A 13,236-nucleotide genomic window follows, 5' to 3' on the forward strand; every position below is an offset into this window, starting at 1 on the left:
GAAGGAATTGAATGTGCATTCACTGTGAAGGTTTAAGATCACCTGACAGTCTTTCTTGCCTTTGTTTCTCAGGAAGTCCTACCCCAGTGACCCATGAAATAGTGACAGTAGGAGATCCTTTGCTATCCTCGGGACTTAAGAGCATTGGTTCTCGGAGACACAGCACCTCTTCTTTGTCACAGCAACAATCTAAACTCCGGATGATTTCCCCTCCACGAGCTGGGAACACTTACTCCAGGCACAGTGTGCCTTCAGTTTCCAGCATGGGGCCCTCTTCAGAATATGAACCAACCATCAAAAGTGCTGACCGCTTTGTGGGGTCGGTGAGCACAGGTCCTACTACTGCTCCAGTTCAAAGTTGCTCTACCAGTTCAGGCTCCCAGAAAACAGTGGCTACAAATGGAAATAAAATTTACCAGCTGGATGCATCTCAATCTACAGAAGGGAAACATTCCAGTAGTTCAGATTTAGTAGCCAAAGGTACACCTTCTAAGGGAGAGAAAATGAAAACCTCAAAGGACCCGGATTATTCATCTCATACCTTTGTTTCTGGAGGAAGCTCCAAAGTGTCCACTCAGCCAACAAGTTCATCAGGCACAGAAATGAGTAAAATAGGAATCTTTCAAGAGTGTTCAGGATCGTTTCCTTCCAAAGAAGCAATATCCTTTCCACCTTTGCATCAGAGAGGCCCAAGGAAAGACAGAGATCAGCACATGGAACCTTTACAGCCAGAGAAAACAACTGTGGTTGATGAGATGGATGCAAAAGCCTTGAAGGCTGCTGGAGTAAACAATAGATCTCCTGCAGCAAGTGAGCAGGTAGTTACTGCCCCCAGAGATAAACGTCAGAAAGGCAAAAAGTTAATGAAAGACAGTTTTAAAGAGAAGCATTCCCTGAAATCTCTTACAGAGACAAGTCAAGCAGCAGGCAGTGATGAACTGAAACCAGACTTTGGCAATCAGGGTTTGGCAACTGAAGAAATTAGCCAGAGGTTATGTAATAACCTTCCTGCTGAAAAAGCTGGTGAGAAGTCTCCATCTTCACAAGGGCAATCTAAAGGGTCTGCAGTGCAGGTTGAAGCAGCCCCTAAGGAATCACAGGCACCCCGGAAACGCACCGTTAAAGTCACTCTGACTCCTCTCAAGATGGAAAGTGAAAACCAGTCTAAAAATGCACAGCAGGAAAGTGATGCTGAAACTCAGTCTGCAGGGGCAGACCTGGCTGCTTTGGCAGAGCCCTCCTCAGCTTCAGAAAGCCCGGAAGAGAACCCTGTAATTCAGGGAAGTCCAAATGAAGCACCAGCACAGGAATCTCAGAATAACACATATGAAAATTTGGCCATTCAAGATAACAGCTTGATGCTCCAGGATGGTGCTAAAGCTCAAGAAGAAGGCTCATACAAGCGGAGGTATCCAAGGAGAAGTGCTCGGGCCAGATCCAATATGTTCTTTGGATTGACTCCTCTGTATGGTGTGAGGTCCTACGGAGAGGAGGACATTCCCTTCTACAGTAACTCAACCGGCAAGAAGCGAGGGAAGCGGTCTGCAGAAGGACAAGTGGATGGAGCGGATGACCTGAGCACATCAGATGAAGACGACTTATACTACTACAATTTCACAAGGACAGTGGTTTCCTCAAACACGGAGGAAAGGCTCGCATCCCATAGCTTATTCAGGGAGGAGGAGCAGTGTGATCTTCCAAAAATCTCACAGCTAGATGGTGTGGATGATGGAACTGAAAGTGATACAAGTGTCACAGCAACAGCCAGAAAAGTCAGCCAGGTAACTAAAAGGAGTGGCAAAGAGAATGGGACGGAGAGCTTAAAGCTGGATAGAACTGAAGAAGCTGGTGAGAAAGTGCAAGTCACCAAGAGCTCCGCTGTTCACAAAACTGACCCTAAGATTGATAACTGCCACCCTGTGAGCAGGGTTAAAGCTCAGGGTCAGGACTCTCTGGAAGCACAGCTGAGCTCGTTGGAAACGGGCCGCAGGGCTCATGCAAGCACACCCGCTGACAAGAACTTACTGGACACTTTCAACACAGAACTTCTGAAATCCGACTCTGACAATAACAACAGCGATGACTGCGGGAACATACTCCCTTCTGACATCATGGACTTCGTGCTGAAGAACACACCGTCTATGCAGGCCTTGGGAGAAAGTCCAGAGTCCTCATCATCTGAACTCCTGACCCTTGGAGAAGGTTTAGGTCTTGACAGCAACCGTGGCAAGGATATGGGTTTGTTTGAGGTGTTCTCCCAGCAGCTGCCTACCACCGAACCAGTGGACAGCAGTGTCTCTTCCTCCATATCAGCAGAGGAGCAATTTGAATTGCCACTGGAGCTTCCCTCTGATCTCTCTGTTCTGACCACTCGCAGCCCTACGGTGCCCAGCCAAAATCACAACAGGCTTGCTGTCATTTCAGAGTCTTCACTTTCCTCCTCAGGAGAGAGGTCAATGCTTGCCTTGCCTTCCACAGAGTCTGGGGAGAAGAGAGTGACAGTCACAGAAAAATCTGCCTCAGGGGAAGGCGATGCAGCTCTCCTGAGTCCAGGGGTAGACCCAAGCCCCGAAGGACACATGACACCTGATCACTTCATCCAGGGTCACATAGATGCAGAGCATATAGCCAGCCCATCCTGCGGCCCTGTCGAGCAAGGGCATGGCAGCAACCAAGATTTAACAAGAAACAGTGGGACTCCAGGTATCCAGGTGCCGGTATCCCCCACTGTTCCCCTCCAGAGCCAGAAGTATGTGCCAAACTCCACTGACAGTCCCGGCCCATCGCAGATCTCCAACGCTGCAGTGCAGACAACACCACCCCACCTCAAGCCAGCTGCAGAAAAACTTCTGGTAGTTAATCAAAACATGCAGCCCCTGTATGTCCTCCAAACGCTTCCCAATGGTGTCACCCAAAAGATACAGTTAACACCTTCTGTTAGTTCTGCACAAAGTGTGATGGAAACCAACACTTCAGTGCTGGGGCCCATGGGGAGTGGGCTCACACTTACCACAGGATTGAATCCGAGCTTACCTCCATCTCAGCCGTTATTCCCTCCCACGAGCAAGGGTCTACTGCCCATGTCCCATCACCAGCATATACATCCCTTCTCCACACCTGCTCAGACAGGCTTCCCACCAAACATCAGCAGTCCTTCACCAGGTCTTCTCATCGGGGTGCAGCCATCCCCTGATCCTCAGCTCTTAGTGTCTGAAGCTAATCAGAGGACAGACCTTGGTACTGCTGCTTCTACACCAGCTGCTGCCCTGGGCAAGAAACGGCCCATATCTCGTCTGCAGTCACGGAAGAACAAGAAACTGGCTCCTTCTGGAACCCCTTCTGCTATAGCTCCTTCTGATATGGTCTCCAACATGACCTTAATTAATTTTGCTCCTTCACAGATTTCTAACCACCCATTGGATTTGGGAACCATTGCGAATTCAACATCCCATAGAACCGTTCCCAATATTATCAAAAGGTCAAAGTCTGGGGTCATGTATTTTGAGCAAACATCTTTGCTCCCACAAGGTGGGACCACTACTGCAGTCAGCACATCTCCCAGCATTATTGGTGCAGATGCCAGTCACCTCCCAGCAGGGCCTGTATCAGGCCTAACGTCAAGTTCCTCAGTGTTGAATGTTGTATCCATGCAGGCCACAGCAGCCCCTAGTACTGGTGGGTCAGTTGCTGGTCACGTTCTGGGACAAAGTTCAGTAACGTTAACAAGCCCTGGATTATTGGGGGACCTTGGTTCGATAAGCAACCTCCTGATCAAAGCTAGTCAGCAAAGCCTTGGTCTTCAGGAGCAGCACATGACTTTACCACCAAGTTCTGGGATGTTTTCACAACTGGGAGCATCTCAAACTCCGTCTACGGCAGCCATGACAGCTGCATCGAGCATTTGTGTTCTACCCTCAGCACAGACAATGGGCATGACAGTTGCTCCATCGTCTGCTGACCCAGAAGGCTCATACCAGCTTCAGCACATGACACAACTCTTAGCCAACAAAACCGGGGCTGCATCCTCCCAGCTGGACCTTAGCACAGTTACGGCAGCTACACAGTTGTCAAGCTTTCCACAGCTGGTCGATGTTCCAAACAATACCAGACTCGAACAAAGCAAGGCTTCCTCCTCAGTGATGCATGCCAGTTCAGCATCTCCAGGAGGCTCCCCTTCACCTGGCCAGCAGTCTGCGAGTAGCTCTGCGCTGGGTGCCACAAAAATGAAGCCAAAAGTCAAACGCATCCAGCCATTTTTAGACAAAGGGAATGGAAAGAAGCACAAAACTTCTCACGCATGGGCTGGTTCTTCTGAAGCTCACGGTCCCGAAAAGGGGGCTGTTGCTGTACCCCAGGTCTCATCAGGGTAAGAGGAGAATTTGGTTTTGCTCATCCCTGAGGTTTTGTAACAGTATGAGAGAATCTTGCGCTAGTTTCGCCAGCAAGTTTTACAAGTCAAGGCAAATTTTGAAGTGCAACTTTTGATTCTGATGAGGTGCTGGAAGCATGATGTGGTTCTCTGTATCTTAAGAGCTGTTGTTGCCACTTGTGTAGTTCTGTGGAACTGCCAATCTGGCATGGCAACTCCCAGTGGATCTATTCCTGCTTTCCAGTCTCATTTATGGCACACGTGGGTTGGCAGATATTTTGAATGTTCCCAAATCTTTTTCTTCCAGGACTCCTGCTGCAAAGGCAGATGTGCAGGATGCAGCCAGCGTAGATCAGCCGTTGCAGAAGCCACATGGGCAGTCTGCAGGGTAAGGGATGAACAGACCTTTCTGTGTGATTATGCTCACTTGAGCTGAAGGGCTTTTGTATGGAGAATGCAGTAAGTCTGCCATTGCTAGTTAAAATGCCTGGGGAGCTTTCAGTGGAGAATGTATGCTCACAATTTGATGCAATATGGAATCATTTTGCATTAAGCTGTCTGTAGTTCTGGGAAGCTCAGTGTCCCTGCTGATGAGATGCTCATTCAGCAGTGTCTGACTGCATGTTAGCCTACACCTTTTTCCTGAGTGGGGCTGACACAGAGAGCCATTCACAGGCTGTGTGAAATTCGGCTGCTGCCCACAGACTGACAGAGTCTGCAAACAGAAATACTACTGAGCAGAATCTTTTTGTTTGTTCGTTTCCAGCTGAATTCATGTCAGAGCATTTGATCTGGAAAAAAGTTCTTGTATCTGTCTAAGACTACTGCTCAGGGTTGCTGAGGAAATGAGGCAGGTTGTTAGCTATTTTTCTCCATGTTCTCCTCCTTCCCTCCCAAGGCAACCGGCTGTGGTCCCAGAACCTCAATCAACACAGAACTCAATAAATGAGCAAGAAAATGCAGGTATGTCACTTCTTCAAAAACACCTAGTGTCAGAATTCTCCAGGAGTGGGAAAGTGATGTTTAAAGATTAGATTTTTGTGTTTGTCGTTCTGTCAGGAAAAGGGTCAGGGCTATTAGCTTGTTTTAATCTTTCTGTAAGGGGAGGAAAGGTTTGTTTGCTATTTGTAGATCTTGGACAAATAGTTTTGTCTCTGATTTTAGTTGGTAAGATTTTCAGCACTTGAGATTTCACACGCTTACTGCAACACTCTTTAGATTTTTTTTTCTTGGCTGCATTTGCTGGTGAAAAGGCAAGTCAGTAAGTTATTTTCAATTGTGGAACACCAGGTGTAAAAATCATCTTTCTTTCTGATTCCTGTCTTCATGCTGGCTTCTGTCTTTTCTAGGCTCAAAAGCTCTAGAGGAAGAAGAGAGCACTTTCAGCTCCCCTCTTATGTTTTGGCTTCAGCAAGAACAAAAGAGAAAAGAGTGTCTTAGTGAGAAGAAACCAAAAAAGGGTTTGGTTTTTGAGATCTCTAGTGATGATGGTTTTCAGATCTGCGCAGAAAGCATTGAAGGTGAGAACTGCGCAGTGTTGGTTGTACTGGTTTTTGCTGTCCTTACTAGAAGTAAAATTATTACTTCTGAGGACCTCTTACTTGCTTTATTTATAGATTTAAAAAAATAGAAATATCTTGGTTTACAGCCCTAGTCAATCCTAGTTCCTGATAACGTCTGGATTCTATTATTTTTCTTACCATTTTGCAAGATTTTACATATACATATATATATAGATATAGATATATCACAGACTCACTTTGTTTTATCAGTTGACCAGTGATGTTGAACCATAGTTTGTCAAGAAACAGGCAGTGTGGATCACACAGTGGAGTATTGGGTGTCCAGACTTTTCTTCCAGACCAATTGAACACCTTGCCTTATGCCACTGAGAATTTTCAAGAAGGATGAAAGCAATTGCATCCAAGAATCTTAATTTATGGCCTGTATAAAGTTGGAAACTTCATATTCTTCAATTAGTTTATTTAAATATGAGTGTCCTAGCACTTGAATACCCTGTCATGATTTGTCATGTGTGTGTGTGTGTGTGCTGCAGATGCCTGGAAGTCACTGACTGACAAAGTGCAAGAGGCTCGTTCAAATGCCCGCCTGAAGCAGCTGTCCTTTGCAGGTAACAGCCTGTGCTGAATGTGGGAAAGCAAACTGATCTTTCTGTGAGGGTCTTAGAATCTTAACAGTTCCAGTTAACCTGCTGCAGGCTTTCTTTCCAATGGAAGGTAATTTCTTCCCAATGGAAGGATTAGAAACTCCCACATAGAATGCAATAGCTAATACTGTGCTGCTGTGACAGGTGTGTGGTGTCACAGCTCTTTGTGACAAGCTGCTCTATCTTCCTGCTCTATCTGCACTGATACTTAGTGTTTGTTGTGCTCTATTTCTCACTGCAGGTGTGAATGGTTTGAGGATGTTGGGGATTATCCATGATACTGTTGTGTTCCTGATAGAGCAACTGTACGGGGCGAAGCACTGCCACAACTACAAGTTCAGATTTCACAAGCCAGAGGAGGCCAATGAGCCTCCTTTGAACCCACATGGCTCTGCTCGGGCTGAAGTCCACCTGAGGCAAGTGTGAGCCTTGTCAATATTGGGGTTAACAGACCTTTGGCTCCATAACTAATGCTGTGGCAGGGCAGGAACAACAAATCTCTGCAGCACTAAAGCTGTTAGTAAAATGTTAACAGCTGTCACATGAAAGTCAGCCATTGAGAATCTTTGAATTCTGTGTATTTTCCTGTGCCACTTCGTGGCCTTTTGCTTGGGTTGACAAAGCTTTCCTGGCTGAGGCTGTTGCTGGAGGTTCTCAGAACCTCCTATGTCTGCCCTGATGCATAGGGCTTTGAGAGGACAGAACAGGGGAGGCTGTAAACATGTCAGACTGTTGTGGCAACCATGTTTATTTTCAGACAGTAAAACAAACTTCCCTCTGGTCTCTTTAAATTGCAGGAAATCTACATTTGATATGTTTAATTTCTTGGCGTCTAAACACCGTCAGCCACCAGAATACAACCCAAATGATGAGGAAGAGGAAGAAGTGCAGCTGAAATCAGCCCGGTATGTAGCAGGGCTTAAAGGTTCAAAGGGGAAAATAGTGTTGGAGTGTTAAAATGAGCAGATTTGGCTTAATTAAGAGTTGTGTGTTTTGAGGGGTATTTAAACACTGAAAGCTGCCAAGCACTGCCAGACATAGAGGTGACTTCTGCAATAACAAGAGAAGTGACAGCTGAAGGTGACCACCAGACCGGTCTGCCTTCAAATGCTTCTTTTCCTTTCTAATGTGAAACAGTCTGGTGAGAATTTGATGAGAAAAGGGAGGAATTATCTTTACATACATATATATATATATGAAAACACTGCATTAATTTTGATTGCGTTCTCTGCGGGCTGCAGTGTCACAGTGTATAAATTACTCCACCTTGGAAAGTGCCCTGGATAATACATGGCACAGAGTCTCAAATACTGGTCATCACTTAGCAGTGCCTCTTTGTTCTAGGAGGGCGACCAGTATGGATCTCCCAATGCCCATGCGCTTCCGGCACTTGAAGAAGACCTCCAAGGAGGCAGTTGGTGTCTACAGGTATGGTTTTGTTTTGATGCCATTGCCCATAGGATAGAGGTAGGTGAAAACTGGAAACCTGTGAAGCCAGACTACAAAATTGAGGGGAAAAGCAGGCTTGAGGCTTTGTCCCTCTTCCTTCTCCCTGCCCAAGTTATGTAGTTGAAAAGCAATCCTCAGCACAGACCAGTTGCGCCTTGCTGGCTTTACCTTGGCAGTAGCTCAGATGTAGCTCAGAGTGACCTGGTGGTGTTCTTGTTAGTGTTCCCTCAGAGAAGGGTCAGCAGTACTGCAGTGGTCCTTGTCACAAACAACCTGTTTTCTGCAGCCTTGGCAATCTAATGTTCTTGAGCTTTGCTTGTCTTGTTTGGTTTCCTTATTGCATTTTAGGTCTCCTATCCATGGCCGGGGTCTGTTCTGCAAGAGGAACATCGATGCAGGTGAGATGGTGATCGAATATTCAGGCAATGTCATTCGCTCCATCCTCACTGACAAACGAGAGAAATACTACGACAGTAAGGTGAGTTTTGGGTTTTTGTAGATGTTCTTAAAGAGTTTGGGAGAGCTAGAAAGTGGCTGTGAAGGTAGGATAGGCCCACATGAAAATTCTGTTGGGAGCATCTCAAATTGTGTTTACTGACTTCTTGGGTTATTTTCATTCTTGCTGGAGCTTTAGATGCATTTGTCATTCCCTTCTGTCATCTGGGCAGGGTCTCAGATTAGTCTCAGTGAATGTGGGGATGAAATGATTCAGGCAGGAGGGAGTGTGTGAGGCCCAGTGGAGAGGGGCTGCAGACACTCCCTCAGAGCTGGGATGTCTGCTGGGGTGGCTGTGCTACCCTGCCTGCACTAATCCTCCTCTGTCTTCCCTGGGTAGGGCATCGGGTGCTACATGTTCCGCATTGATGACTCCGAGGTGGTGGATGCCACCATGCACGGGAACGCAGCCCGCTTCATCAACCACTCCTGCGAGCCCAACTGCTACTCCCGGGTCATCAACATCGATGGCCAGAAACACATTGTCATCTTTGCCATGCGCAAAATCTACCGAGGGGAAGAGCTCACCTATGACTATAAGTTCCCCATTGAAGATGCCAGCAACAAACTGCCCTGTAACTGCGGTGCCAAGAAGTGCAGGAAGTTTTTAAACTAGAACTTCCATCAGCTGCAAGTGAGCCCTGCAGGGCCTGGGGTGAACCAAAGCTTCGAGTGAGTCCCTCCCTGGCCACTCGGGTGGGACAGAGAGGCCAGAAGCAGCAGTGAAGATGGACTGGGCTCAGGGACCTGAGACTGGCGGCTGTGTTTGTCAGAGTCCACATCTTCATGTCTCGCATGTGCACACTCACCCTTGTGAGAGACATGGGCGGCTGGAGAAGATCCTCAGCATGGTTATGTTTTTGCTATTCTCATTTCCCCCTGCCCCCGTATTTGTTTCGCAGCGTGGGGCTAATGAGTGGGAGAGGAGAGGGGAGGTCACCCTGGGCCGAGGCACAGGGCAGCAGTCATGGGTCGTGCCCTCTCTGTCTCCTGGCCAGAGCTCTCCTTCCTAGGGCAGAGTCAGTGGTTGGATAGTGCAGTATTTGAGCTTGCCTCCTGGGGGGAAGGGCTGGGCCTCACCCACGTACCCCTGGGACTGCACAGTCTGCAAAACACTATGTGTGAGTGGCAGTAGGTGTACTGCTGTGCAGGGCTCTGTGGCGTGGGAGGCTGGCTTGGCTGCTCGTGAGGAGAGCAGGACAGAGCAGCCCACAACTAGACACAAGGAGTTTGACTGACGTCTTGCTCTGAAATCCCTGCCTGAGAGCAGGGGAACTACTGGCGTTCTTTGGCAAAGAGGGCTTGTGCCAACAGTTGGGGCACTGTGGATCTTTGCCAGCAAAGGCTCCCATTCACCAGCACTCTCCCTCCACAGCCATGTGGGAGGGAAGTGGTCTTCTGGGTCCCATCTCCAGCAGCTGGTTTCCCCCTCTGCCCAGCGAGCGGCTGGCACAGCCAGCCAGCCATGTCTCAAGGAGTCGGACAGAGGTCTCTAGAGAGAGGAAGGGGAGTGTGAGCCAGCCCTGGCACACTGTTGTAGAGCAGGAGCTAGGAAGGACTGGTGTGGAGGCACCCACTCTGCTCTGCCATGCTGCAGTGTCCCAGGCCTGGGAGGGGGCAGGCAGGAGAGCGACCCTGCAGCCAGATGCCTGTTATGCTCAGTCTGGCTGTAGTCGTGTTGTGTTCCCCAGAAGACACAGCAAGGGCACCAAAATGGAGCCAAAGTTCTCTGCAAAGGCAAGGCCAAGCACCAGCCGGCCTCGTCCACGCAGCATCCCAAACCACATAGGAAACGTGAGGCATTGGCACAGTGGGTGAGGAACCAGGCCAGGTCTGAGCAAGCTGACAGACACCACTGTCCTGGCTGGAGCAGTGTGAGTCCTCCTCCCCATGGGGTCTGCCCTGTGCCTCAGAGCAAAACCAGAGAGAGACAAATGAGAGACCCAAGCCTGATAGTGACAACATTGGATTCTGCTCTGTTCTGTTTACAGTTTAGTATTTAAGGTTTTATAAATGTAAATATATTTTGTATATTTTTCTATGAGAAGCACTTCATAGGGGAAAGCACTTATGACGAGGCTTTTTACAGTGGTATTATCCTAATTTAAGAGAATCTCTTTTTAATGATTTTTTTATTTTCATAGGACGGTTCTAGGAAATACCTGGCTGGACACAGTCTGAGCCTTTCTCCAGTGGGGGGGTTGCTTTAGTTTTGTTTTTTACTCTTGTTCTGCCTTTTTGACTTCAGTAACTGTCTCTGGGAGGGTTGACTGGATCTTAAATTGTATTTGCCCATAAGGATGGGTGCAGGAGGGAGAGCTGCCCAGCATGGTACGAGTTTGGCTCTTTGGGAGGACAGTGTGTGACTGGGGCAGAAAGGTTGATTCTGTCTTGCCCACACTGGTACCTTGCAGGGGTTTAAAAAGGAAAAGCAAGACAGGATGAGACCTGATCCTCGATACCTCTTTGCTGGGAGGCCAGTCTGACACACACACCTCCTGCCACAGTCCGTCCTTCAAAGGCAGATCTGTTTTTCTGTGCAGAAGGAAAAGCAGAAAGCACTCTCGCTTTTCTGAGCTTTCCTGGTGGTTGGGTTGCAGTTGTTACAGGAGCCACTCTTCCCGGAGCTGATGTATCCGAGGGCTGCTCTGAACCGGCGCTGGCAGTTGGTGGGAAGGGAGCCGGGAGTGCCTGCTGACTCCCCAGGTCTCTCAGAGGGGCATCCCTCATCCACACCTCTCTGTTCTTGAGACTTCTTCCTCTGCCCTGAGAAAGAAAAGCAGCGCTCAGAGGTTCGGAACCTGCCGACTTCCTCTTGTTTTTGCACTGTGTGAGGATAATTTGTTGGTAACTGTTGAAAGCAAAGTCACATTGACGCTGTGTTTGTTACTGAGATGATTTGATGCACTGACAGTTTGGGAACGCACATACTTTGAGGAGCCCAGAGAGTGCCCACCCAGGGGATCTGGGCCCCCCGGCCCCGGGCACAGCTGCTCTTGGCCCTTTTCCTTCCGTTTCTGACGTGGGGCGGGGGCATAGCCCTCGCCATGGCAAAGCCCCCGAGTTTATCCCAGAGCTCAGCTCCGCTTTCTCACTCCCTCGCTGCTGCCGTCTCCCAATTTCCTGGCTGCAGGAGGAGGTTCCGCTGGGGAGCGCTGCCCAGAGCCACCCCGCTTGGGGAGAAGTGGGAAGGAGGGTTGAGGGGAGCACCGTGCCTCAGGAGTCCCCCAAGATCCAAGTGCCAGGCAACCTCCTCCTGCCGGGACCAGCCGAGCCAGCGGGCTGCCCGCTTTGCTGCTATTCCCGTTGTGGCTGCCTCGGCAGAGCCACTGTGGCCAGTGAAACTGTCTGTACCCCCAGGGAGCTGCACCTGCCGTGGCCAGCCCGGGCCAGTGGGGCCGGTGGCAGCAGGGCTGGGGCAACCAGGGCAGCTGAGCCCACCCGCCCTCAGCCCGGGCTGGCCAGGAGCACCCAGCTCCCTTTGTATGAATGTATATTTTATAAGGACTGACACAGATCATGGTATCTGAAAATACTAGAAAAGGAACCTTAGGGCGTTTCTGTTTTTTTTTTTTTTTTTTTTTTACAAACTGACATGTTTTTTTTTAAAGGAGAAGCGGGTCATTGCAAAGGGCTGGGTATCTTTTTGTTCTGATTTTCTTTCATTTTAAAGCAATACCAAGTTCTTCAGCAGGACGGTCTGTGCAGAATCATGCCATTCACCCATACACTGGTCCACTCTCAACACTTGCAAATTTTTTTATAACTATAAATACAATATATATAGGAACTAATATAGTAATGCACCGTGTAATGAAGCCTAGTTCAGTATCAGTTCATGGCTTTTAATTCTCTTTAACACTATAGATAAGGATTGTGTTACAGTTGCTCATGGCTCTGGGAAAGCCTTGCTGCTCCTTCCCCATTGGCATCCAGGGCCAGAAGCTGGGAGCGAGTGGCTAGGCCTTTCCTGGCCCTTCTTGTTACAGTCAGTACTTGTACAACTTGGTTTCTTCCTTTCCTTCCTCTTGTTTTGGTTATGAATGTTGGGGTACCACCTACATATAGGGAAAAATGTGCTCTGTGCTTTCCTGGTATCTTTTTAACAAGGTACAGTAGCTTCGTCTATCAGCCAAGAACTATACTTGTGGTGTTTCTTTTCTTGAACTTACAGTCTCTTTAGTAACTACAGGTAGGTGAATAATTGTTTCAAAAAAAAAAAAAGGAAAAAAAAAAAGCTCTGCAAAGGCAAGGTTATGTTCTAGAAATACATTTCTTGACAACTTATCATGTATAACAAAACTTATTTTTTCTTGTGTTCTTCCAATCTACTGGTTGTTTTTTGGGTTTTTTGGTTTTGGTTTTTTGGTTGTTTTTTTTTTTCTTTTTTTTTTTTAAGAGGAAATGTGTCTAAAGTACATCAGTGTTAACTCCCTGCCACAGGGAAGAAGGAAATACTTTAATAGTTTAAAAAAAATGCTGAAAGCTCTGCAAAAGACTGAATGTAAAAATAAAAAGTGTACATAGTTGTAAAAAAACAAAAAAAGGAGTTTTTAAACATGTTTATTTTCTATGCACTTTTTTTTATTTAAGTGATAGTTTAATTAATAAACATGTCAAGTTTATTGCTGCAGAGGGCTCTCTCCATTTCTTCTTGAGAACTAAGGAGCTGCTACTTCTCCAGGACGCTCACAAGGCATGGGAGCCCCTAGCCAGCACCCAGGACTGCACAGGGTGTTCAGTGAGGAGCCCTTGG

General features: G+C 47.8%; 1 protein-coding gene across 1 annotated transcript in view; it reads left to right on the forward strand.

Annotated features, from left to right (window-relative positions):
• The window catches only part of KMT2A (lysine methyltransferase 2A), a 39,249-nt gene extending 29,346 nt beyond the window's left edge, over nucleotides 1-9,903 (forward strand). Inside the window, exons 27-36 of the mRNA XM_062508682.1 lie at nucleotides 73-4,366; nucleotides 4,677-4,757; nucleotides 5,268-5,332; nucleotides 5,719-5,889; nucleotides 6,426-6,500; nucleotides 6,778-6,952; nucleotides 7,334-7,441; nucleotides 7,881-7,964; nucleotides 8,334-8,463; nucleotides 8,821-9,903. Of these exons, the coding sequence (XP_062364666.1) occupies nucleotides 73-4,366; nucleotides 4,677-4,757; nucleotides 5,268-5,332; nucleotides 5,719-5,889; nucleotides 6,426-6,500; nucleotides 6,778-6,952; nucleotides 7,334-7,441; nucleotides 7,881-7,964; nucleotides 8,334-8,463; nucleotides 8,821-9,096 (5,459 nt within the window). The 3' untranslated portion in view covers nucleotides 9,097-9,903. The remainder of the gene's footprint in view (nucleotides 1-72; nucleotides 4,367-4,676; nucleotides 4,758-5,267; nucleotides 5,333-5,718; nucleotides 5,890-6,425; nucleotides 6,501-6,777; nucleotides 6,953-7,333; nucleotides 7,442-7,880; nucleotides 7,965-8,333; nucleotides 8,464-8,820) is intronic.
• Nucleotides 9,904-13,236: the final 3,333 nt, after the last annotated feature.

Source organism: Cinclus cinclus, chromosome 25 (genome assembly GCF_963662255.1).
Source record: "Cinclus cinclus chromosome 25, bCinCin1.1, whole genome shotgun sequence".
In the NCBI taxonomy this organism is placed as follows: domain Eukaryota; kingdom Metazoa; phylum Chordata; class Aves; order Passeriformes; family Cinclidae; genus Cinclus; species Cinclus cinclus.